Source organism: Chrysoperla carnea, chromosome 3 (genome assembly GCF_905475395.1).
Source record: "Chrysoperla carnea chromosome 3, inChrCarn1.1, whole genome shotgun sequence".
NCBI lineage: Eukaryota > Metazoa > Arthropoda > Insecta > Neuroptera > Chrysopidae > Chrysoperla > Chrysoperla carnea.
The window spans coordinates 14,768,190-14,794,445 of NC_058339.1; the positions used below are offsets into that span (position 1 = coordinate 14,768,190).

General features: G+C 28.8%; 5 protein-coding genes across 6 annotated transcripts in view; 1 reads left to right on the forward strand and 4 right to left on the reverse strand.

Moving 5' to 3' along the window:
* LOC123296598 overlaps window positions 1-9,558 on the reverse strand; it is a 49,541-nt gene extending 39,983 nt beyond the window's left edge. Inside the window, exon 1 of the mRNA XM_044878136.1 lies at window positions 9,354-9,558. The gene's annotated coding sequence lies outside the window, so the exon portion shown is untranslated. The remainder of the gene's footprint in view (window positions 1-9,353) is intronic.
* LOC123296599 lies at window positions 1,688-3,177 on the reverse strand. The gene has a single exon (XM_044878138.1). The coding sequence runs from the start codon at window positions 3,175-3,177 to the stop codon at window positions 2,026-2,028; it is 1,152 nt and encodes a 383-aa protein (XP_044734073.1). The 3' UTR covers window positions 1,688-2,025.
* Window positions 9,559-11,165: 1,607 nt separating the features above from the next.
* LOC123295301 (probable low-specificity L-threonine aldolase 2) lies at window positions 11,166-13,235 on the forward strand. 2 transcript variants are annotated; one of them, XM_044876596.1, is made up of 6 exons: window positions 11,166-11,290; window positions 11,394-11,675; window positions 11,735-11,809; window positions 11,885-12,054; window positions 12,168-12,388; window positions 12,453-13,235. In XM_044876596.1, the coding sequence occupies exons 2-6, from the start codon at window positions 11,408-11,410 to the stop codon at window positions 12,889-12,891; spliced, it is 1,173 nt and encodes a 390-aa protein (XP_044732531.1). In that variant the 5' UTR covers window positions 11,166-11,290; window positions 11,394-11,407; the 3' UTR covers window positions 12,892-13,235. The 2 variants fall into 2 exon arrangements, with proteins under 2 accessions (XP_044732531.1, XP_044732530.1); XM_044876595.1 differs by lacking the exon at window positions 11,166-11,290 and having other exon boundaries at window positions 11,326-11,675.
* A 646-nt stretch (window positions 13,236-13,881) lies between these two features.
* LOC123294703 (eukaryotic translation initiation factor 3 subunit D) lies at window positions 13,882-17,341 on the reverse strand. The gene is made up of 5 exons (XM_044875823.1): window positions 17,025-17,341; window positions 16,684-16,949; window positions 15,545-16,198; window positions 14,811-15,213; window positions 13,882-14,166 (listed from the first exon to the last, which is right to left on the reverse strand). The coding sequence occupies exons 1-5, from the start codon at window positions 17,224-17,226 to the stop codon at window positions 14,000-14,002; spliced, it is 1,692 nt and encodes a 563-aa protein (XP_044731758.1). The 5' UTR covers window positions 17,227-17,341; the 3' UTR covers window positions 13,882-13,999.
* Window positions 17,342-19,749: 2,408 nt separating this feature from the next.
* Window positions 19,750-25,175, reverse strand: LOC123294671. The gene is made up of 6 exons (XM_044875777.1): window positions 24,802-25,175; window positions 22,099-22,230; window positions 21,799-21,864; window positions 21,199-21,336; window positions 21,025-21,139; window positions 19,750-20,184 (listed from the first exon to the last, which is right to left on the reverse strand). The coding sequence occupies exons 1-6, from the start codon at window positions 24,965-24,967 to the stop codon at window positions 20,058-20,060; spliced, it is 744 nt and encodes a 247-aa protein (XP_044731712.1). The 5' UTR covers window positions 24,968-25,175; the 3' UTR covers window positions 19,750-20,057.
* Between the last annotated feature and the right edge of the window lie 1,081 nt (window positions 25,176-26,256).

Sequence of the window (26,256 nt, forward strand, 5' to 3'; positions counted from 1 at the left end):
GACAAGTAGTGGACCAGATCGCCAAGAATCTCATCAGTTCGTGACTTTGTTCTTAAATTTTCCAATGGTTTATGGTCACTACAAACGAAAAACTTTCGTCCAATAAGATAGTATTTCCAGTATTTAATGGCTTCTTTATCGCCTTGCATTCTAAATGAATCGTTTCCATTTTCTTTTCTCTTTCTGACAGTTTTCTAGAAAAATAAGCTACAGGGTGTAATAGACCATCTGACTGTGGTTGCCTCAAAGTCGCTCCAAGTCCTTTTTGACTAGCGTCTGTGTCAATGTAAACATCTTTTTCGACATCATAAATTGATAAAATTGGACGGGAACACAGATATTCTTTGATCATGGAGAAGCTGCGTTCACATTCTTCCGTCCAAATAAATTCAGTATTTTTTTTCAGCAATCTGTGAAGGGGCTCAAATTTTTGAGCACTATGATCGATATATTTTATAAAGTAATTTATTGTTCCTAGAACACTTCGAACCCCAGATTTATCTGTAGGTCTTTTCAAATTTTTTATTGCCTTTAAATTTTCTTGTGCTGGTGATATTTTATTTTCTTCAATGTAATGGCCAAGATACTTAACCGATTGGGCTGCAAATTTACACTTTTCGAGCTTTAATTTAAATCCTTCTTCTCCTATTACTTCAAGAAATCTTGAGATATGTTGCATGTGATCTTTCCAATTGCGTGAGAAAATAAGACAGTCATCCATGTAGTTGACGCAAAACTCATCTAGGTTATTTCGTCTTATAATATTTGAAAGTATGCGTTGAAAGATTGCAGGAGCATTTTTCAATCCAAAAGGTAATACTTTGAACATAAATTTCCCGTACTTTGTAACGAAAGAAGTTTTCTCACGGTCCTTTTCTTTTAACCTAATACACCAAAAAGCGGAGTTTATATCAACAACAGTAAAGTATTTACATTTCGAAACTTTTTCCGTTATATCATTTATTGTTGGAAATGGGTAGCACTCTGGGATAGTTATTTTATTTAAGTTTCTAAAATCGATGCAAAGCCTTGATTTTCTTCCATCTTCTTTTTTATATGCGAGTGTTACCGGTGATGCGAACGGTGAATCAGATTCCTCTATTAGATCGGATGCTAGTAACTTCTGTACTTGATCTTTGATTTCACGTTCATCTGGTATAGAACATTTATAAGGGCGGGCCGTAACATATTCATCTCTCATTAACTTTATTTCGGCCTCTCTAGACTTTACTTTACCGACATCAAATTTATTTTTGGCAAAAATTTTCTTGTGATTTTCAATAATATTTAAAAGTTCTACTTTTTTTTCATATCCATCTATGTGATCTAATTTAGGTTTGAACTGATTTTCATTAGTTTCTTCTTGATGGTAAATTCTAATATTTTCAGTGTTTTTCTCTTCTTTTTCATTTTCATTGATTTTACCTTCTTTATTAAAATTTTTAACATCTTTATTATCTTCTTTCTTTACATCTCTATTATCTTCTCTCTTTACATCTCTATTATCTTCTTTATTGACATCTTTATTATCTTCTTTCTTTACATCTATATTATCTTCTTTCTTTACATTTTCTTTATCTTCTTTATTTTCATTTGTAATTATTTTGTTAGAAATTTCACAAGATTTCTTCTGATTTTGATTACTTCTTATTTGGAGCATCTCATCATTTTTAGGTTTTTGGTATATGTTTAAATTCTCGTCTTGAATTAGTTTAAATTTTTTAATAGCATCTAAACCTAGTAACAGGTCATAAGAAAATTCTGAATTTTTAACTACAAAAGTATTCAAATTGTTTGTAATATTTCCAATTTTAAGCTTTATGTTTGCCCGGGCCGAACTAAAATTGAAACCATTAATTGTCTTGAATGCAGTGTTATGCTTTAACAAACTTGTTTTTAATACATCTACAACTCTTTGATTAATTAGACTCACGTTAGATCCTGAGTCATACACTGCTTTTATTTTCATTTTATCATCAATAATTACGTTTACATGAATTAATGGAATCAAATTATCCGGGCTCTCTAGTTTAAAGAATTTCGGTCAATTTCCATTTTCATCATTTCAGCCTCATTTTCTGAATCAGATTTCGTTTCAATTAAATTAGATTCTTTTTTCTGAGCGTACAGTATTTTATTTCGGCATTCGTTAGAGGGATGAAATCGATTTTTCCAACCAAGAGCTTCACACATGTAGCATGGTTTTTTCAAGGGTATATCAATTTGTTTCTTTTTAGTCGATTCTCCTAATTTTGTTTTTTCATGCCGATTATCATATGGTTTATTTTCTTTCGAACGTTTATTATATTGACCATCTAGCTTTCGGAGTTCATTGTATAATTTTTTTATAGTGTTAATGTCTTCGCGATCTAGCTCATCTTGAACTTGAGATGGTAAACCCATTACAATCAAGTTTATTCTGGAACTCATAGTACTATCACTTTCTACTTCTAAACATAAATTTTCTTTTGTTAAAGCGTAATCGATCAATGAGCCGCCTAAGTATTTATAGGTATATGCTTTTCTGACAGCTATCCAACCTTTGTCAATAAAAATGGAAAAAAATGAATTTCGCCATTCAGACCAATTAGTTAGACCAAATTTTTTCAAATTTCCTTCATACCAGTGTTTGGCCGATCCAGCGACAAAAAATCGTAAAGCTTCAATCATCTGGGTACCACTTTTTATTTTATTTCGGTCACATTCACTTTCAAATTTAGAAAACCACTCAGAAGGGTTTTGTGTTTTGTCATATTTATCAAGAACAAACTTCTTTTCTATATTTTGCAATTTTATCTCATCTTTGTCATTTAATTTTAATTCTAATTCCTTGATTCTTTTAATTAAAAAATTTTCTTCTTGGAGTTTTTCACTCACATCAAAAAAAACTACAGATTCCTGTAACGGATAGTTTTTGTAGCTAAGGTTTCCATCTTCATCAAAATATTCTTTTTTCAAATCCTCATCTAATTTAATGCCAATTTTTCGGAAACCATTAATCGGTTTAATAGCAGCAATTGCACTTTTAATGGTGGTTTTTGATGATAATACCTTATGTTCATATAAATTTTTATGTTCATCTGGTAAGCTAAACCATAACCGCTTATCTTCGGATAGTCCAGCTAATTCAAAATATTCATCGCTTCTTTTTATTAAGTGGACAAACAATTTTTCCATCTTAAATGATTGTAATTTAATTTGTAAGTTATTAATTTATTGAATAAATAACGAGATTGTATTTAATCCTGAAAGGAATATATTGACAAAATTATATAAAGGAATTACACTAAATTTACAAACAAAAACATACCTGAAAGGAATAAATTAAATTACAACGTTATTTAATAGAATGTCCACTAATAAACGTTTATGATTCTAACACAACATAAATTATAAAAATCTTTAGTTCAGGTATGTCAATTGAAACAAAAGTAAACAATTATATCACTATGGAAGTGATAATAATTTACATATATTATATAAAAATGATCAATACTTTATTTCAAACTTTCTGTAAGTTAGTAACAACTATCTTCATGTAGTTGGCTCAATCACAAATGGACTAGGCATAATAGAAATGCGATCATCATAACCAAATCCTTTATTTAACGCATATGCAAAGATATTTTCTTTTAATTCATCGATTCGCATTATTTACACGATTATATATTCCAACTACAAGTACAATTTTATTTTCCATCAATAAAATGCATGACTTTAAACTAAAATCAATCTCTTTCATAGAAGTAATGATTTTGTTAATTTAACTTCAGTGATTTTGTATCAATGAATTCATATTTTAAATTCAATCCAATTCTATTGTAAATACAAATATTTAGATGTACTTGTTCCAATCTTTAGGCAATTGTTTGAAAGTATTTTTACTTTATTTCAATATGAAACGGCCAACTTCGGGATGAGTTTGTCATTATTTTATCAGTACAAGTATTACAATGTCGTTCTTTGCCCGACTTTGCCCGCTACTTAACGGGAGTGTAAAGGAGGCTATAATCATAGTAATTTATTTAATATAATCAACAACAATCATAATTCTAGATAAATTCAGCTATAAAGAAAATTAAATTATTGTACGAATTCCGTTAAACAAAACAATAAGAACATTTAACCCCACTTTTTAAAAGGTCCAAATCAATTAAAATTAATTGATTTAAAAATTTATTAAACTCAGCAGTAAATAACGCAACTACATATATATTCAATAAAGCATAAAGCAAAATGAAAAATGAAATATGATTGTAATAGAATTATTTTCTATCACGTGTAAAAACATTCCCATGTTACAACCGACTCTATTGATCGTCATGATGACTATAATAATATGACGTCAACACCCGGCTTACACATGCGCCCCAATAATATGGGGCTGTTATTATACAATAATAATATTTTTTTTAAAAATATCGTGTATCGTCTATACAACAATATTATGAAAACCTACCTACATGCAAACACACACTCTTGTCCACCACTCTAGTATTATTCAATTATAGTAAATGTGGAAAATTTTTCTTTTTCCAGACAATAGTAATTATTTTGTGGTGTTGCTATTATTAATTTTTCATATTCCACTGTGATTGTTATTTAGTACATTATATCGGGTGTACCTTTAACGTGTCACACATATTTAGAGTCAGCTGTCAAAACAACTTATCCACGCAGGCAAAATAACTACAATCCTTCATTAACTAGGATCACCAAAAAAAACTGTGACCTAGTGGGAAAAGCCCCCGGAGCTATATGAATTTCTATTTCATTATATCATGTATATATGAAATATATCAACGTATACTCAGTTTAGGCACAAATTTGTAACGCTTAAAAATATTGATGCAGCGAACAAATTTTTGGTATAGGTGTTCATAAAATCACCCAAAAAGTCTATTTCCGGATGCCTGTCTGTCCGCCTGGAAACACGATAACACGAAACAAAAAGAGATATATCAACCTGAAAATTTTTCAATAAAAATTTTTATATCGCATGCTCAAGACGTAAAAAGTGAGGTTGAGATCGTGAATGAGCAACATTAATGAAGATCTTTATCTCATCAGAACCCATCTTGTAAACCGTTAGAAAGAGAACAAAAGTTTATATGTAAAAAATGTTCCTTATAAAAAAATACAACAACTTGCATTTTGGGAACAAACTAAACGCAGAAAAAAGAGTGCACTTTGTTGTAGTGAATAGAGGTGCCACTTGATTGATATTGCATTCAAAAACTAGTTCAAATAAATTGCAAAGGACCAAATACCTCATATACAGAAATCGCATGTTTTTTCAAAGTTATGCAATGTTTACAAACTGACATAAAAGATATCGCAGCCCCAATAAAAATTATAATCAAAAAATCTTCTAAATTCCAAAATTACCCCTAAATTTAGGGGGAAAATCCCCTAAGTTGACATCATCTTACAGTGACTTCTTATCGATTAGAATAAGTAACGAAGTTCTTCTTCACTCATGATTAGTGTAAGATCATCTTTGAACAATCCTTGCTACATGAGCAAACAGTGTCAGAAGGACTTCGTTACTTATTCTAATCGATAAGAAGTCACTGTAAGATGGTCGATACATTTTTTTCTTAACCTTCCCCGCGCTATAAATTTACACTCTGTATGCTTTTGAACAATTATTATTTATAATGATTATAAAGACGAGTACGTCGTGCTACTTCTATTAATACTTAATTACATGTGCATTTGTTATGTCATATTTAAGGTAGTTTGTCATATTTAAGGTAGATACTTTCAAATCTTTTTGAGATAGGGACTAAAATCGATCCAAACATTGCGATATCTCAGAAACTCTGCATCCAATCATTAAATTAACCGTATTTTTATACTTTTTGGATCAAAATTACCCCATCCACTGAGTTTCATCAAATTCCAGAACAAAATTTTTTTTTCGATTTTCTCGATTTTTTCAAAGGGGTAAAAAAATTGCAAAAATCGAAAAAAAATTTTTATCTCCAATTTTGATAAAACTCAGTATATAAGGTAATTTTGACCCAAAAATTACAAAAATCGTGTGCATTTGTTGACTGGTCGAATTATTTTTGAGATACGGACTAAAATCGATCAAAAATCGAAAAATACTTAAGCAATAACATACATGAAGAATAAATAAATAGCAAGATTAAGAATAAACGATACACTTTCTATTTTCATGAAAATCATCGAAAAAAAGTATCCATTATATCTCTCTTCTTTATAGGAAAACAACAATAAAAAGAACCCCATGACACCTTAACTAAATAACCTTGGCATTGAAGTTTTTTTTAGCATTCAATGTTAAAGGTTTATAGGTAGGCAGCGAGATGCTAAAATATTTGAAGCCGGAAATAATTTCCTTATTGCTTATGCTATAAGCATTTGTTTGCAACCAATTAACTTAGAAACAAGTAAAATATCAACATCGGATAAATTTGGCATTAATCCAAATTGAAAATATATGACCTTGAAAACGAAATCCTATTATCTATAATGAAAATTTTAACCATATATAATTACATATTTGTATGTAAATGTTTTATCAATACTAACTAAAAATATATGATTATTTTGAAAGATTTAATCAGTTAAAATGTTTTTTACTAATTATAGGTTTATAACAAGTGAAAACATACAGTTGACTGAGTTAATTGTTGAAATACCATCTATAGACAGTGTTGATTACTCTGTCACATTACACATACATACATGTCACAGATATATAACTGATATTCCCATATAATACATACTATACAATTTGCGCACTCACGGGTAAACAGTGATGTTAATGAAAAAACGTTTCGAGCAAAAGTTGTTTATTTTTTTGTAAAGAACATTTTTTACATTTAAACTTTTCTTCTATCTCTAACGGTTTACAAGTTGGGTCTTACGGATCCAAGACCCAATTGACCTATGTTGCTCATTTACGAGCTCTACCTCACTTTTTACGTCCTTAGCACGCTATAAAAATTTCAGTTTGATATCTCTTTTCGTTTTTGATGTAATCGTGATGACAGACGGGCAGACAGACGACAGACAGACAGACAACCGGAAATGGACTAATTAGGTGATTTTATGAACACCTATACCAAAATTTTGTTCATAGTATGAATATTTTTAAGCGTTACAAACTTGGGACTAAACTTAGTATACCTTGGTAAATTTCATATATACATGGTATAATAATAAAACTTGTAGGTGATTAAACCTCATAAGGCAGAAAATATTTTCCCTGCTCCAGCTACATTGTGCCCTTTTTGTACTCTTTGAACCCTTTTTGCATTCCAAGCTTTTACCTGTGGCTAAATTTTTATTAAAAACAGCTCAGAAAAGTAATAAACATCATTTTTGTGGGTGCACTTAAAAGTATCATATCTCTAGATTTTGAATTTAACATTCTTAGTACCAACCGATATGAGGTTGTCTCAACCACATCGCGAGATCAAATATGGCCAATGGTGCCCCGAATTTGATACAACTACCATACGGGGTTGAGTGATGAAGTTGACACAAACGCATGAGTTATTGTATGAAAGTAATATACTTTCTAGCAAATTTCAAATGTTGTTATAAAAAGCAACACAACTTTAAACAATCTTCTTTTGATTGGTTCTAATTATAAATATTATAACAAAATAGTGATGCGATTGTCACAACTACATGAGCAGGTAGCAATAGGTTTATAGAAAAAGACTTCTTCGAGTCGAATTTGGACCAGCGACATACGGATTACTATTGACTTTAATTTCATTTTTACTAATTCTATACATAAGATTATTATAATGATTATGTTCGTTTCGAAGTTTATTCAAATTCCACGTAATGAAGCTACGGGTAACCGCGACAATAAAATAATTAACTAATTATAACGACCTACTTTATCAATAAATATTTATTAAGTAGAAAGATAATAATCGTAAATTACACATTAATTAAATATATTTCACTTAATTAATGTATCAATTATTTACCTACATCACTATTATATGGTTTTGTCTTAATGACGAAATATTAATTAAAAAATTCAATTATTTCTTAGTATTAACTTATTAATAAATTCTAAACAGTTTATTATACCATGTATATGAAATATATCAAGCTATATTAAATTTAGTCCCAAGTTTGTAACGCGTATAGGTGTTCATTTAGTCCATTTTTGGCTGTCTGTCCGTCTGTCTCTCAACACGATAAGCCAAAAACGAAAAGAGATATAAAGCAGAATTTTTATAAAGTGCGTAGGTCGTAAAAAGTAAGATTGAGTTCGTCATTGGGTCTTGGGCCCGCAGAATCCATCTTGTAAACAGTTAGAGATAGAAAGTTTAAATGTAAAAAATGTTCCTTATAAAAAAATAAACAACTTTTGTTCGAAACATTTTTTCGTAAACGTCACTGTTTACCCCGAGGACGCAAATTAGGTGTATATTTTTTAGTGTGCATTATATGGGAATATTAGCTACATATGTGTGGCTATCTAAGAGTGGGTATATTTCTTTATTTACATGACGCAAAAAAAGAAACGATTGGGTCATCAACACTGTCTATACATGGTATTTCAACAGGTAACTCAGTCAATTGTTTGTTTTCACTTGTTAATTTATCATAATTTTAAAAAGTGAAGATAAAGATCAATGTTTAAATTGTTTATAATTATTCAAATTCTCAAATTATACCAAATGCGTACACAGACAATACTCCAGGCTCTAGCAGCGTTTCTGTGGACATATTAGAGTTTTGTCCAGATAACACATCTACACATAAATATGGAACTACAACTTTTCATTTCATGTCTAAATCTTTTGTATTTTTTTTTTTGTAAAGTTTACCACCAAAAAGTTACATTTTAACCTAGTAGAGTAATAAATAAGTAAAAAGTTTATTTAATTATTTAATTTCCATATTGAATGCAACATTCACATTCTCAAATACCAAGAAATCCAAGGTTTAAAAATAAACAAATACAACATATGACTTGGTCACTGAACTAAATTTGTTTTAAAACACAAATAATCGAGGGCGTTGTTAAATTACTTTCAAATAAAATATTTTAAGAAATTAAATTGATTGATATTACACCTGATTAAAATTTTGTTAAAATAAAGAATGCGCATGGATTTTAATATTATTAAAATTTTAAAAATTTGATGCCCTTAGCATAATAAAATTTGATTATTAAACATTCAAGTTATTACAGCAATCTATTGACGTCATATACATCAATGTTATTATATCACAAAAGTAAAGCGTTATAATAAGTTTAAAATCAACAATAGAAAATTTTATTATTTACATTATCAATAGCAGACAATTTGCCTAGAAAATAAAATAAAACAAATATCAATACTTACTTGAAAAATTATCGAATAATTTCAAATTAGTCAATGCTAAAAAACAATGCTTAAATACATTTCCAAACCAATTGAAGAAAATTGAAAATGTATTAAATATTTGTAAATTATTCAAGAAAATATTAAATTTATCACAATCGAACAACGTAACCCGGTTGAAATACGAAAATATTACTTCGTATTCAATTCAAAAAAAAAATAAACAAATTGAAAATTATCGAACACGATCAACACAATTGCTTATTGTAAATGATTTTTTAAAAAGTTCTTGTTGTATTTATTTAGGCACTATTTACTGTTTTTATTTAAAAAATTTGTTTATTAATTATTTATTGCTATTAAATTGTATTTATCAAAAACATCAAAATTGATTCGAATCAAAATGTAAATTCTAGATTAATTTCGTAAGTTTGTTTATTAAGGTTACAATATAGACATTTACGTATCAACGTTAGAACATAAAGTGTGTTAAATGTTATATTTCGTTATCCCCAGTTTTGCTTTTTTACCTGCATTTTAGCAGAATATGCTCTGTGAATAGTTCACATGATTGTTTTATAACGTTAAATATCCCTATGTAACATGAAGTATGTAGAACAGGAGAAAGATCGCTATGTACTAAAGCATTAGCGTACCTGTCCCTAGAAATTTGTAGAATTTATAGTTCATTTTTCAGCCACCAGTCGCGCTGTCAACAAGAAGTAGTATCTGTGAAGTTAGCTGTTGTTGTTAGCATAATGTACAAATTGATATATCATTTGAAATTAGCGCACAACAGCCCGCTTTTATTGATACTACATATTGATCGCAGCGCCTCACTTATTTTATACATATTTTGGGGACAATATTTTCTATAGCGATCGTTCTCCTGTTCTACATACTTCATGCTATGTAACATCAATATGGTATAAATATTCAACATTTAAACAGTTTTTACCTCTATGTATAGGTAATATTTTCAATGAGGAAACCTAGCTTTGAAAACAAATTTATTTATTATTGTTTACGTTTTGATAATGGTAAAATATACGATTTATTTTTTTTGTAATTTGACCAATGTAAAGCTTAATTGCAAAATACATATTATTATTTATTATTATTACATTTTCAATGAGAAAAACAATTTTTAATTTTGTTTCGATACCCTTAATGACTAATAACCTGCCTGAAGATCTTAAAACTATGCAGAAATGGAGCTTCATCTATTTTGGCAATAAAATAGTTAAATTTATACAATTTTCTTTTAGATTGTTCTTATTTACGAAAAACCTTATTTCAACCCGAATCTACTGTATATAAAAATATTGAAACTGAATATTACTTTTGAAAAATATTTTTTTTATACTATCAAGGAATGGCAATAACTCCATTTAGCGAAATTAATAAATCTTATTAAAAATTTACTGTCGTGTATCATTTAGCTCCAGTGGAAATTCTTGTACAGGGAAAACGAACGCCAATACAACACTAAACCTGTACATAGAGGTTGTATGGCGTTCATATTGTATTAAAAAAAAATGATTTTTCATTTAATGAATGAAATTATTGTAAATCAGTAATTATACTTTCATTTTTATTAACCAATACAAACTTAAATATTTTTATGGATTCTTTTAAATAAAGCAGATTAAAAACCAACCCAAACACATGTCTCTTTGAAATATTGAAATCAAAAACATTAGAATTACAAAATCTGTTAATTTTGTTGTTAAAAAATGGCGGGTTTATTCAAAATAATACTCTATCGGTAAAAATTACAATAGATATACATCATGATTTATCATCATAAATGATAATCAACTAATTCTATGTTCATAATATAAAAAATAAACTCAATTATTACATAATTGTGAATTAATTAATGTTGAACTGATATGATCTCCGAATTAAGCTTGTAATAATCCGCACACCAACAGTATGAATCTGTATCTAGTAGGGTAGGGATAAGTCATTTTGTTTAAAAATTACTTATCAGATATATTTAGCAATATATTATTCAAATAAAGGATATTGTAGTGTAAAATTTTGAATAATTTTCAGATCAATTATAAACAATGTATCAAAAATGTTCTTATGGGAAATCCGAACTAAATGGATCTGGGGACCAGATAAACAATCGAATACATGAAATTGATTTACGTAGTGATACCGTGTCTCGTCCCACGGATGCTATGCGAGATGCAATGAAAAATGCAATTGTTGGAGATGATGTATATGGAGAAGATCCAACAGTCAATCAACTTGAGGAAAAAGCTGCAGCTATGTTGGGAAAAGAAAGTGGATTATTTGTTCCAAGTGGAACTATGGCAAATTTAATTGCAAGTATGTTATTGCTATTATATCCGTTAATTACATATTTTTATATTATTTTATAATTTTAGTTATGGTTCATTGTGATAAAAGGGGTAGTGAATTGTTTTGCGGGGATAGGAGTCATACGTACTTGTTTGAGCAAGGTAAACAAAATTTGGAGGTATTAGGTAAACCTTTAATATTTAATTCTAAAACATAAATACTTTGTCATATTTCAGGCGGCGCTTCCCAAATAGCTGGTGTGTTGTTAAGTACACTTGTCAATAAATCTGATGGAACATTCAGTTTGGATGAATTGGAAAAGAAAATCCGTCTTAATCCAGATGTACATGAGCCTTTCTCGAATCTTTGTATCTTTGAAAACACTCACAATATATGCGGAGGAAGGGTAATAGATTTTAATATTCGAAAATCTCAGTCTCAATTTTAATACATTAGCTTAAGGTACATAATAAGTTAACGAATTTTTCCATCGAAAATTATACGTGATTATCTCTACAGGTTATACCATTAGACTGGATCGATGGTTTAGCAGAAATTTGTAAGAAAAATAAAATAAAACTCCATATGGACGGCGCCAGAATGTTTAATGCGGCAGTTGCGATGAAATGCGATGCAAAAGAATTGGTTAAACATTGTGATTCAGCTTGCTTTTGTTTAAGCAAGAGTTTATCTTGTCCCATTGGGTCAATACTTGTTGGATCTAAGGAATTTATACAAAAGTAAATAAAATTTACCAAATAAACCAAATAACAAATTTTGATATCTTCTGTTTTTAATTTGCAGAGCAAGAAGAATGCGTAAAGTATTGGGTGGTGGTATGCGTCAAGTAGGAATCATAGCAGCAGCGGGTCTTGTTGCATTAGATCACATGATAGATCGTTTATCCGAGGACCATGCAAGAGCTTATGCAATTGCAGAAGCAATTCATAATTTAAAAAGTCCATTGTTTACAGTGGACTTAAAAAGTGTTGAAACGAATATGTTTATGATTTATATGGATCCTAAAATAATCACTGCACGCGAATTTATTCATGCGATGGTTACAGTTTCTGAAGAGGAACGTAATAATGATTTAAACATTATTGTAAAATGTTGTTCTCGATTTCCAGAATGGGTTCGATTTACTGTTTATAATCAAATAACTGACAACGATGTGAAATTAGTAATTAAGAAAGTAACTTTTGTCATTAAACAACAGTTCGAACAAACATTACTAAAATAATAATTGTTGAAATATCATATTAAATTGATTAATTGAAACCCGAAATATTATTTATTATTGTTAATTTCAATAAATTAGTCTTCCAAAAAGTGTTAAACAATTTAAATAGTCTTAAACAAGGTTGTCAGAAAAAGTAATACCATCTGAAACGAAAAAGAGTCTAATGTACTACTCTAAGCACCTCAATAGCAAACACTTTTTAACGTAGATCAAGCATTTAAAAAAAATCCTAATTCGTTAATTAACGTACTTTACAAAATCATTCCAAGAATCATCTTTGTGCCGTAATTGCTGCCTTCTTTTGTATTTGTAGACCTTATTAAATAAATTTGTTTCTGTAGCAAGTGCTTTCATGATTTATTTTACCCTCATAATCTGATTGTAAAACCAGTTCTAATTGACAATTTGTTGTTAAAATTATTTCAAGGTAATCAACATAATAAGTGTTCTAATTTTTTTGTATTATGTTCTGAAAATTTTTTTTTTATTTTGTCTATCCATTGTAACTTTTTGAGTGTCTTTTTAAAATCTGAAAAATGTTTTTATTTATTTTTATTAGTGGGACAGAACGGACATTATAAACAAATTTGAAGGGTGGAAGGTATACATGATTTTGACCATCAACAAAGTATGGAATAATTTAGAAGTAAACTGGTTTGAAATATTTGTTTGTCAATTGCAGAGTTTTGAACTCGCAACTCGATATCTCATTGTCTATTTAGAGTTCCTCAACTAAAATTCAGGACCATGTGCTTCAAATTTAGATTGGTTGTTATATTCGTCTCAATCATTACCTTATATTCTGCGATTTATGATTGGCCTTAAAAATGGAATAGTTTGTGGACTTCACTGTCATTTTAAAAATCCTAAGTCTGTTGAAATTAAAAAAAACCGATTTCTGCTTAAACTATAAATATAACTTCCATGGATAAAATAATTGTTAAGTCGTAATACATTTTTATAAAAGTTGTAATAATAAAAATAATTAAATTCCATTCCAAATAGTGATTATATTTGGTAATACTTCAATAATTTTCACCAAGTTATATATTTTTTCCATACAAATATTTAAAAAATACGTTACAATGTGTTATTTCATTCAATATTTTTATCGTTTGCTGCTGGAAGTGTACGGATAAAGTGATTGAAAAGTATTGACATCAGTTGCACCATCATCTCCTGAATCAGATTCTCCATCGGATTCGAATGTATTATCAGGAATATCATATAAACGAATCATTGGCTTATTTGGATCCTTCATTATCAAATATTTACCTGGAAATACAAACATCAGTTATATTCGTTCTTATTTTACCTTTTTTTTCTTCAAATAATAGGGAATATTCATGTATTTTTTTAATATTTTTAATTCATTGTTTACACCGTTATAACAAAGGAAAAAAATAAATACTGCTTAAAAAATGCTGTATTTAAGTGTAAAAAAATATTTAAAATACATTATAATTTTGAGATATTTAAACGCAGTTTTTTGGCGCTCTCTGTTGATGACGTATAAGTACGTGAACTGTCAAATTTTGACAGTTCAATGTATAATTTACACTTTAAAAAATCAATTTACAACATAGAATTTACACACATTATTATTAAGTTCTATTACTATGATGTCACGTCCGTATAAAAATTTGAATTTCCGTTTTAGAAATTTTTAATAGCCCTCACTGAATTTGTACGTTTATTAATTAATTTTAAGTAATTAAAGAGATATTAATTACTAAAATAATGGTTTAGTTGAAATGTCCAGTCATTAAAGTTACAGAAGAAAAATATTTGAATCAAAATTAAATTTCATGAATATTCCCTATTAGAATATTTACCATCGAAATTATTAACTTAAATATTGTTTTTGGAAACCGTAACAGGAAAAATCTTGTATATTTGTGAAAAATATGTTAACTTACCATCCTTCTGCTTCATAACAATGTCGATTATACACCGTAAAATACCCCAAGCATTATCCATATTAAGATTGATTTGTGTTGCAAACTCATGAGGTTTATATTGTTGCGTGCCCAAAATAACATGTTTACTTGAATCACGTACCAATGCTCTTGATACATAACCTAATTTCAATTGATCGCTACCAGCTAAGAGAGCTTGAACTGTCCATTTTGCTAGTTTACAAGCATTATTACGCAATTCGTTGGCTAATACAGCACCACGTTGGGTATCCAATTTTTGACGCCATTCAACACCATTGGCTAACTTTGAATCCCATTCATTCAAAGCTTTAATCGATAAAAATTGCAATTCACCATTTGGTGATTGTACAACAGCGTCGTGTTCACAACGGGCAACCAAAACCTACCAAAAGATATTTTATTATAGTTTTTTCGATGATTTTACATTTAGATTAGAAAGATGAGTTAATTTGAACACGAATTACCTCGAATTTTATTAATCGTTTTTCAGTATATTGGTAAGTAATTAAAGTTGAATAAGTTGAACAAATTATAATTGAGAAGCCGGTTGGAATAAGGGCGTAAGCGCCCTTACAAACTTTTTGCTTTGATCGGTTTTTAATATTATTGTAGTGTTATTTAGCTAACATACAAATTTTTTGAATTTTCGCCCCTTAATCCATCCAGCTTCTCAATTTTGGCAAACATTATGATATAATAAAATGAAAACTTACAATTCCACCTCCCAAATCCCACTTTCGGTATCGATAAGCAACGCTAGCAACTTCACCTTCTTCTTCTTCCGAAATAAATGGATTTGGATTTTCAAATTTATATTTTGGTTCAGTTGCTCCACTTTTCAAAACTTGTTGACTGAAATTATTTTTAATGAACGTAGCTTCCAATGCCAAATTCCTTGGCGAATTTAAAGAATTGCCATCATCTTGAGGTGGTTCAACTGACGTTTCATTTACAGTCAATAAATCAAATTCTGTATTGTCACGTTTATCGAAGAATAATTTATCTCCAATTTTTTCAATGACAATATCCCATGAATAATTTGAACGAGTACAGCACATAATTGTTGCTAAAATTGCATCAGTTGCGTATACGTTGCCTTCATTTTTGGAAAGCTTACGAATAATTGGATCATCAGTGGTGGTAACGGTATGGAAAATTCGATCAATACGTTGTAACGGTTTCTCATGTTTAACATTAACACGATCGTAACTCTTATCATAGTACTCCAAGTTACCGCAGCACAAGATATCTTCACCTTCTTTAATATTGGGTAAAGATAATTTTGCTAATCGTGGGAAGTCCATTTCTTCAATAGTTACCCAATCAGGTCGAACAGTCACAGATGCATCACGTATTTTAATTGGTGGCTACATTAAAATTTAATAAGTATTATTTATAAATATTATATTATTTATTTGGAATATTTTTTAGAATTTAAACTGGCCATTTCTCTCAAAAAACTTTGTTTTTTTTTTTAAGTTTCACAAATGAAATACGATATGATATTTCAAAATATGTCCAGCTTCTTCCTTGTCCACTTTAAAATTTTATTTCGAAAAGGAAAAGGTGAAGAAAAAATTAATTACAAAAATGCAAGTTTTATTTGAAACATTAGAAAATTTGGATACGCCATTTTTTTGTAAATTAAATAAAAATATTAAATATGATTTATTTAAATGTTTCGAACATAAATACAACTCCCCTTCATATCTCAGTAACCGGCTATGTGAGAGGAAATTTAAATTCAAAATTTGTTTCTAACAGTCGGGCTATTATTACCATAAAAGTACATTTTAATTAAGAAAAAATAAAATTGAGTAAAAAAATTTACTTTTGAAATAGTAATACTTACACGAGCTTGGCCCCACTTTTTAGTTACACCTTTACGCTCCCTATCACGTAGTTTCAAGCTTTTACCCAGGGCTTGCATTCCCGAATTTTGTAGGCCACCTCGCCCACCACGACCACCACGCATATTACGTTGATTAGCTCGGAAACGTCCTCTTTGGTATGGAGGTTTCTGCACTCGAGTAGTATCAACAAGATGGAAAGTAGATTCATCTTCATCATGATAGTAAGCATATTGACTACCAGCTCCAAATGCAGATGCATACTTGTCTAAAATTAGGACAATAAAATATAAATATCTGATTTTGCAGATTTTAGAAATTATAGTATATTACTAAAACTTACTTGCATATTTTTTATCCTGGAAAGTTGCACCAGTCCAATCACTAATTTTACCTAAACGATCTCCTTTACTGAATGGTTGATAGGGCATGTCCTTAAATTGGTCAGGTAATTCGCACGGTCCCCATCCCAACGGATTATCTTGAATTGGAGGTACTTTAAAATGAAGCCCAGAGTGGCTTCCTTGTGAATCGTTTCCCGTCATTTTATTTTCACCACTAACTTATATATAAATAAATAACTTCAAGTTGACAATCAAAAAGTCGCCAATATGGCAAAAACTACCGACAGGAAGTTATACAGGTTATATTCGTTTGCGGTGAAATGTTGTACTACAGTAATACTGTTATATCGAGTGAGGTCGATAATATTCGTATAATTACAATTTACGTACGAAATTTGAATTATATTTTATTTTTTATTTATTTATTAACAGACCAAGTCTTTTATTTTTTAAATTAATTTAATATTAAATTACATTATTTTATTTAATAATTACCTTATTTGTTCTCTTTATGATTAAATTCTTCACTAGAAAACTTTCAAAATTAAAATTCATTCTCCATATTTGTAAGTGCCAAACGTTTTCAGTTTATGCAATAACGTTTGAAATAAACATTGTTAGTTTTCTATAAAAAAAATTTGATATTATTATTATAATAACCACCCCCCCCCCCCTAAAATTTTTAGTAGCCCAATTCATCATATAAAAAAGAAATCAAGCGTTTTATATAAAAGCGCCTCGGTGCTCATACATCCTGAAGATAGTTTGAAGGATTCGGGATGGACTCAGAAATGATTTAGTAATAGAGAAATGAGGTAAATGAAACAATAACATCTTAAAATAATAAATATTTATTTACGTACTTATATTTATAACTTTAAAAATATTCCGAAACATATTACATTTTTATTTGCATATGAACATTCTTATTAAAGCATAGGTACATGTAATTAATAATTTATAATGAACAATAGTCAACCTAACGCCAAATTAATGCAAATTTGATCAACTTGACGAATAGTTTGACATCAATTCTCCACTTAACGCCAGTTTGACGATAATCATCGAATATATACACCTAACAACTAGTAAAATTGATCTGTTCGTTCAATGACGTGAAATTTTTATATTTTAATCTTTTATAAATAAATATAAAATTCGTTTTAATTTTCATTGAGAAGGAAGTTCGTATCACTGAAGGTAAATGAATTATATGGAATTGGAAATGTCGTTTTAAAATCGGTCCAAGTGGTTGGATAGACATTGGATAACATGAAATGTCACTCATACGAAGGCAGTTCGTATGAGTGCAAGTGAGAAACATGTGAAACAGAAAAATCGCTTAGGATTAGGCTTCTATGTATGTCTCTCTTCTCTGATTTTTATAAAAATTAATTGCGTTTTATCCGATAAACTTAAACCTCTTAAGCTGTAAAGTGGTCCAACAATAATGCTTAAATTTAGATTTATATAATAAAACAACAAGTTATTAGTTGAGTTTTGTGAAGTATACAAAAATCGGTTCGTAATCAAACCTTTGTAAGCAAATTCTGATTGCGATTAATAGTAGAGAAACATTCGACTAAAACGGAAATTTGAAACGGAAGACAAAAAGTCACTTAACGTTCCAGCAAATGTTCAAAAAGTTGAAAGTTGAAAAATTTGAAAGAATTGCACATAATCGAATTTAATTGTATGTATTAATGATATAATTCTATACAATGAGATCTGTAAATTACTAACATTTTAATTCATGACTTTTACACATAAGCAGACAAAAAAAATCCTGCTTAGATACATTTTTTGAGACCTTATGTGATTTTATTTAATTCATAATATAAAGTTTCAAACTATTAAATACTACTACTAATTCAGATATTGTTAATTAATTGATAAAAGAGAATAGTTTTTAATTAACAAAACATATAGGTATAACAAATGTATAAGGTATAAAAAACGTCTTTCCAGCTTGTAAAACATTCCACGATAGGTATATTTATAAAAATAAGTTTATAAATTTTCAAAATTAAATTAATAAATAACATCGGAACCATCCAAAGAATACATTTCCCAAAATTTTTATTTTATTGACTCCTTTGTCTTTCGTTACCGCGTCAAGTTCTCTGTAAAATAACCTCACAATTTGTAGACCCCTTGCTATTATTAAAAAAATAAAAAAATTCATGAAATTTTATTGATATAGTCTATGATGAAATTAAGAAAACGGTTTTAACCTTAGATCATATATTTTAAATAGATGAGCCCAGCGTATACCAAGCATGTATATTTTGGCTTCACAGAGTAGATTAACAAAGACAAAAATACAATATTCAAACAGCTGACGGAGAAACACGTAATACCGAAGGATGGTATTCAATACGCATGATCAGCTGCATCAATTATCTGTTTATATTTCAAATTCACAACTGTATAAAAATTTATTTTGTTTTAACGTTCAAACGAGTAATATTGTTAGATAATTTTGTGTTAATTCTATGAAAAAATTTTAAAAAATGGTAAAATAGTAATTTGTTCAAAATATACTGTTTTAACTTTATTTAAAAGTGGTATAATCTTATTTTAAATACGCGCCAGGATATTATGTTGTATATTAAGACATGCGTATTATGACCATGCTTCAGCATTTATTATCCTTGTCAATCTACTTTGAGACGTGGTTCTCACTCTGTTAACAATTCCAGTAGTGTATTTTCAAAGGTTTTAACAAAGTTGACAATCAAGTGAAGTAGAACCCTCCTGTCCTACTGTCGCATTTCATGTACAAACAATATCCCTCCCCCTCCCAAATCCTTGCATTACGTATTCTATGAATGGTCCTTACAAAATTCAATACCTAGTTAAAATTCACTAAAATATATTTTCATAATAATTTAATTTAATTTTGAAATGTCTTACAGTCTGAATTATTTATTAATAATTTGAAATTAAATAAAAAATTTGTCACAGCTCAATGCTCTTAAATTTAAGAGTCTTTTATTATTTATTATATTTTGTATGATTTAAAAAAAAAATTATCGTCCAATTATTGTCGGTTCATCCGCCATTGCAAGTATGTCATTTGGTGCTTTGACTCCTTTTCGTTTCTTGGAATAAATCAGAAAACAACTACCAGCGAATATTAAGGTTCCGAAAACGTACCTGTGAATCATACAATAATTAAAACAGTTACTTGAATTCAATTTTAGAAAAATACTTCATTTTGATTGGGTTTATACATTTATTCAATTGATTTTTTCAAATTATTGATTTTGGATCATGGTATTTTTATTTAAAAATGATTTCATATAAATGGGCGCCTCCTAGCAGTAACAAGGATATTTTCTTTTTCAAAACATATATTCCATTTATATTGCCCTACCACTAAAGCGGTAATAAGGGATTCAACTATTTTTAAAAAAGTACTTCAAAATGTTGAATTTGCTAATAAAAAACCACCAAAAATTTATTTCGGAAAAATACACACGCTTTCTTGCCAAAAACTTAAATTAAATTTTAAACCTTTTTTAAACTGTCAAAAACGCGGGCATCCAATTTGATGACGTAATATGGGTATCAATATACGAAATAACACAAATAAGTTTGACAGATATTATTCATAGACATCTGATTATAATATAAATATAAATACTTATCTATGTATATATTATACCCAACTGTCTACACTGAACTAACTGATGGTCTATGACTCATAACGCTATGACATCACAGCAGGGCTTACCCGCGTTTTAGGTCACGTGATATACAGTTTAAAAATTACGATTTTTAATTTTAATATTTTAAGGGAAAAATGTGCTTTTATGACTCGAAATCAAAATATTTAAGTATATTTTTACATAAATTTTAACTTTTTTCAAATTTCATAATTTATTTTTGACTAATGCTACTCTATTTTACTTATTCGAGAAACTATTTAATCAAAATTGAGTTTCATCGATTTTCTTACAAAATAATGGATTTGCTTGAGCACAGAAAGCTTACCATGCTAAATATAAACTGTAACCATAACTATGCGTAGCACCTTTGTATTTAACATTTTTCATTTCATAATCGATTGAACTTATTAGTACTTCAATAACAACCAATACTGTAGCAGCTAAAAAATAAAATTGATTTTTAAATAATTTTCAAAAAGTCACACTTTTCATTTTGTACCTGATATGAAAAGTATTCCACCAGCGAGTCGTTTAAACGTATAGCGTGGATTTCTAAACGTATAAATTGAGAAGAAAAATCCCATTATCATTAAAAATAAACTAATTACAGCAAAAGACACTTCGGTACGGCTATAATCTGTAAAAATAAAATTTATTATACATATTGTTTACGAAAAAGAGTAATTTGTAATGACTCTCTACAATTCGGCTTATACGAAAATGTAATAAAATGCTCGAGACATATCTTAAAAGCGTCATAAAGTTTTATATGTTTTCTTTTTGGAAAAAAGACTGCATTTATTGTGATCAAGAACTGTTTGGAATTGTTTTTGCCGCAAAAAAGGACATTCATCGTACTTGCTTAAACATTCCGATTATCCTAAATTTTGACCAATAAATTTAAAGACAAATGACAGTTTTTGGCTCTCTAAAACAAATTTTTTATTATGGACATTTTTAAAATCAGAAAACGTATTTCAACAGCCAATATCTCTACAAAGTATCAAGGAAATTTTATAAAGCAAAAAGTTTATTTCTGCAAAGGCACTGAGAAGAATTGTAGAGACTATATTGTAATCATTTTCCAGAATAATCTTACTTATCAATGTTTCGTCCGTTTTGACTTTTTGATTGTTTGGAAACCAATCGTGATATTTACATAATGCTGAAAATAAAAATTGTTTAAATTATATAATATGATTAACTAAAACTAAGAGGCAAATAAATGGGCATCTAATCAAAATCTACATGAAAACAAATTAATTCTTAGAGATAATTCCCCAAAGTCATTAAAGTTTCTTCGCTCTTAGAATCAATGAGAATGAATTTACGAAAACCAATGCTTCCATCTTTATTTCCATTTTCTTTGCCTCTTAGTGAACTGTCAATTTAAATTTACTCTCTTCTTCAATGGCTGCTGCATCTGAATCATTCATAGGCATTGTCAAATTTTTTTTTGTTTTCTCTAGTAGATATTCATTGCGGCATAGTCTCCATAATCCAGAATTACTGCTTATAAATCCTGGTGTTTCTGAAACAAGTAAAATACAAATTAAATTTTTGTACCTTATTATATATGAACAAAATCCATTTCCGTTTGCCCGTGCGCTCGTCTGTTCGTCTGTCCGTTCGCCCACTATAACTCAAAAACGCAAAGAGATAAGGCGTCTTCAGGGCGTAAACTGTGAGTTTGAGTTCGTAAATGAGCAAATCAATTTTGTTTTGGATCCGTAGGATCCATCTTGTAAACCATTAGAGGTAGAACAAAAGTTTAAATGTAAAAAATGTTTCTTATAAAAAAATAAACAATTTTTTTTAGAAAAACTTTCAAAAAAATTTCTCGTAAATATCATTGTTTACTAGTGAGGGCGCAATTGAATTGAAGCGTCAAAACGGTTGTACAGTACAATTTGAGTGTCAATTTTTTGGAGTTGTGTATGAGTGTAATTGTACAAATACAATTAATTACAATTGTTTATAATATCGTGTATATACTCGAACCACAGTCCAGTTACAGTAACACATTTATTCAGGTTTTTGCACCTTTAGTGTTAACTGTTGATAGATAGTACAGTATAGGTATATCAACAATATATAATTTAATTAGCACATTTTAATTTTAATTGATGTTACAATTAAAAATTTGGCATAATCTCAACAAAATTGTTATATTATTTAATTTTAAAACAATTGTATTTACACATCGAACATATATTTATAGATAACAAATTGGACCTCACACAAATTATATGTAATCTGCATTTCGGTCAAACTTTTTCAAACTTTGGGGAATGGTAGTTTTATTCTGAATAAAAGCTCCTATGGTCACAAGTCATGAAAGGATTTCAAGTTATCGTTATCGTAATTTAATTGTCAAAAATTATGTTCGTATATATTTAGCTGAAAATATTGAACTTAACAATTCATATTTTTGATCCTCTGAACATTTAACACTGCTTCTTCTTTTACTTTCGTAACATATTCTTCAAAAAAACAGGAATTAAAAAACAACACCCTTACATTAAAAAACACACGTATGCATGTTGTTATACATATCTGTATATGTATTTGCCTATAAACACATAGGCAATTAGGCATATATTATACAAATAAGTACATTGTATGCATGTTGTTATACATATCTGTATATGTATTTGCCTATACACACATAGGCAATTAGGCATATATTATACAAATAAATACATTTTTCAACTTTAATTTAGCTTTAATTACATGAAATCGTGTCATTTTCATGACTTTTGACCATGGGAACTTTTCTTTAGAATGACTTAAAATATCATTTGCCGATTCAAATGCAGATTACATTTAATTTGTGTGAGGTCCAAATTTGCTTAAATGCGTTTTCATATTTTGTACGGTGCCAAACATTAACCTCATTGGATATAATTTTAATGTAATAATCCAAAACAACAGGTAAACCGTAGACATGCAATTATCAAATGAACCAATTATTATTGTAAAGGTAATTTAGTTGAATAAATTTACCTACTCTACGGATTTTGATTAAAAATTCGATAAATTTTTGCAAATGGCTACTTTTTTTAAGTAGGTTTCTTTTGATGTAAAAAATACAGAAAACGGTTCCGAAAAGATCTGCGCGCACTTCTGCACGTGGTTTTTTCTCAACATTGATTTTTTTGGTGACGTTTTCTTCAATATCTCTGATTCTATTGATCGGATTGAGACGAAAAAAAAAAAGAATTGTTTATTAAGAATTCCTACATCGATCTTGCCGAATCCTGTACATAGTAAAATTACCTCAAAATATCAAGGAAACCACTGTAAACTCATATTTTCAACTTTCTCTAATAAAAATGAAGGAAATGAGTTGAAATTATAAAAAAAGATATAACTTATGGTCTAAAAAAAGCGCTATCAGAGAAAGTTGAAAATATAAGGTTACTGCGGTTTTATTATTATGTTGAGGGCTCGATAGCAGGCAAAATCTATGCAGAGTAAAGTCACCACGGAACGGAACGGAAGCGAAAGCTATCCATGAATGTAGCAGCAATTTTTTTCTGAATAACTTTGCATAATTTTCAGACACAAATAAAACAAATAAAGGCATCCAAGAGAAAGGTTGTTTTATATTTCAAAATTTCAAAAGATTGATTCCAGAATAAAAATGTTCATTAATAATCAATTAATCAATGTTTTATTTTTTTAAACGAATTCCTCATATATATATATATATATATATATATATATATATATATATATATATATATATATATATATATATATATATATTATTGAGAAATACATGAATAGTCGGCGGTTTTTTCTGAATAGTCGCTGACTATGAAAGTGGCTGGATAGTCGGATATGCAACTAGTCGGGACATCCCTTCTTGGTATCTATTATCATTTTCTCTCATCACGGACACGTTGGTATGTATAATTTACTGCTAATTATAGTCTTATTCCTGAAAGATATCACAACAATAAACCAACTATGCCCATGCTTTTCTATTCACTACAAATAGGTAATACGAATCCAGAACACAGCAATGGGACCTTTCACATCAATTTAAGAAAGAAAAATATAACTTTTTTGGATAAAATTAATAAAAACCTTTTACCTTTGACAGTTCCATTAATCAGAGACCAATAATCTGTTGATATTGATACAATCCATACAATTGTAGATAATCCAACAAGTACTGTACATCCAAAAAGTACACGTCGTTCAAAAATCACTTGTTCAAAAACAAATTTATTAAGTGTATTTAATGTTGTAGTAGACATATTTAATTAATTTAATGGGGGTAAAAATTAACAACTAATTAAAACTATTTGAAAATATCACGAAAACATTCCTTGTAGAAAAATAATCACAGTTTAAGGTATATTTTGAAACTATTTAATACATTTTTTTTATTAAAAAACAATGTGATAGGTTTCAAGAAACTTTTTGAAAGAGTTTTGAAGTTATCCAACGTGACATTCAAATAAAAAAAAAGAAAATATACTAATGATAAATATCTTCGTATGTTGACTTAAATGTCGCAATGTAAAAATACTTAAAAACAATAGAGAACGTGTGTAAAATGAAAGGTGTTCCAATGGAACAAACAGACAACAATATAAATATGTTGAACCAAATATATTATTTTTTTAATATGAGCCAAATTATTTTTGACTTAATGCCAAAATATCTACTATTATTTTATTTTGCTGTATATGACAAGTCTATGTGTTGAATTGTAAATACATTAAAAAAAAAAGTTTTGTCTTTTAATGATTTTATCTATGCAACAATTTTCTTGTTAAACTATTTGTGTGTGGTGGTTAACGAAGTGTGGATTTTCTTAAAGAAAATATTTTTATATGATATGTGTCATGTGGAATTCATTTTTCAGATATGCATTTGGATTCTGCAGTAGTTGCTTAGGTTGTTGCCACGTGCGAAGAATCTGAAACGAAAGAGAAGTATATTTATAATATATATTTTATAAGGACAATATACGAGATAAGTGACCTTTCCTTATGAATATCAAAACATTTCTACAGGGCCGTAACGAGAGTACATAGCGCCGGTGGCAAGAATAAGTTAAAAACAAATTTTTTAATTGTGCGACATCATCAGAATTCAAAAAAATTTAATTTTGCTCTATTTTGATAAACTAAGTATGTAATCCTACTAAATATGGGTCATAATTTTCAAATTTGTGGTCAAAATTAACCTAGCTCTAATACGTTTCAAGAATGTGGAGTCCTAGTCTTAGAATTAAGCAAATAAGTGATAGCTAGCGAAAAACTGACATCGTAGCTGAAAAGAATGACCCAAAATTAGTGGGTTTCAAAAAAAAATTAAATAAGATCGGATTAATTTTGCTTGTGTTATCAAAAATTCTAATTTTTCAACTTTATGACGTCATCAGAATCCAAAAATTTTAATTTTTCTCTATCACATCCAAATTTTATCCAATTTTGATAAACCAAGTATGTAATACTACTAAATTTTAGTCATTATTTTTAAATTTGTGGTCAAAATTAACCTAGCTCTAATAGGTTTCAAGAATGTGGAGTCCTGG

Bases quoted from the DNA above. Each gene is read 5' to 3' on its own strand.
- LOC123296599 (XM_044878138.1), bottom strand. From the start codon at position 3,177: ATGGAAAAATTGTTTGTCCACTTAATAAAAAGAAGCGATGAATATTTT.
- LOC123295301 (XM_044876596.1), top strand. From the start codon at position 11,408: ATGTATCAAAAATGTTCTTATGGGAAATCCGAACTAAATGGATCTGGG. The intron at 11,810-11,884 runs GTAAACAAAATT...GTCATATTTCAG, and splicing joins TACGTACTTGTTTGAGCAAG to GCGGCGCTTCCCAAATAGCT. The intron at 12,389-12,452 runs GTAAATAAAATT...TTTAATTTGCAG, and splicing joins TCTAAGGAATTTATACAAAA to AGCAAGAAGAATGCGTAAAG.
- LOC123294703 (XM_044875823.1), bottom strand. From the start codon at position 17,226: ATGACGGGAAACGATTCACAAGGAAGCCACTCTGGGCTTCATTTTAAA. The intron at 16,950-17,024 runs GTAAGTTTTAGT...TCCTAATTTTAG, and splicing joins CCAGGATAAAAAATATGCAA to ACAAGTATGCATCTGCATTT. The intron at 15,214-15,544 runs GTAAGTTTTCAT...ATCTTTTGGTAG, and splicing joins GGGATTTGGGAGGTGGAATT to GTTTTGGTTGCCCGTTGTGA.
- LOC123294671 (XM_044875777.1), bottom strand. From the start codon at position 24,967: ATGTCTACTACAACATTAAATACACTTAATAAATTTGTTTTTGAACAA. The intron at 21,865-22,098 runs GTAAATTTAAAT...TTTTATTTTCAG, and splicing joins AGCAGCCATTGAAGAAGAGA to CATTATGTAAATATCACGAT. The intron at 21,337-21,798 runs GTAAGATTATTC...TTATTTTTACAG, and splicing joins AACGGACGAAACATTGATAA to ATTATAGCCGTACCGAAGTG.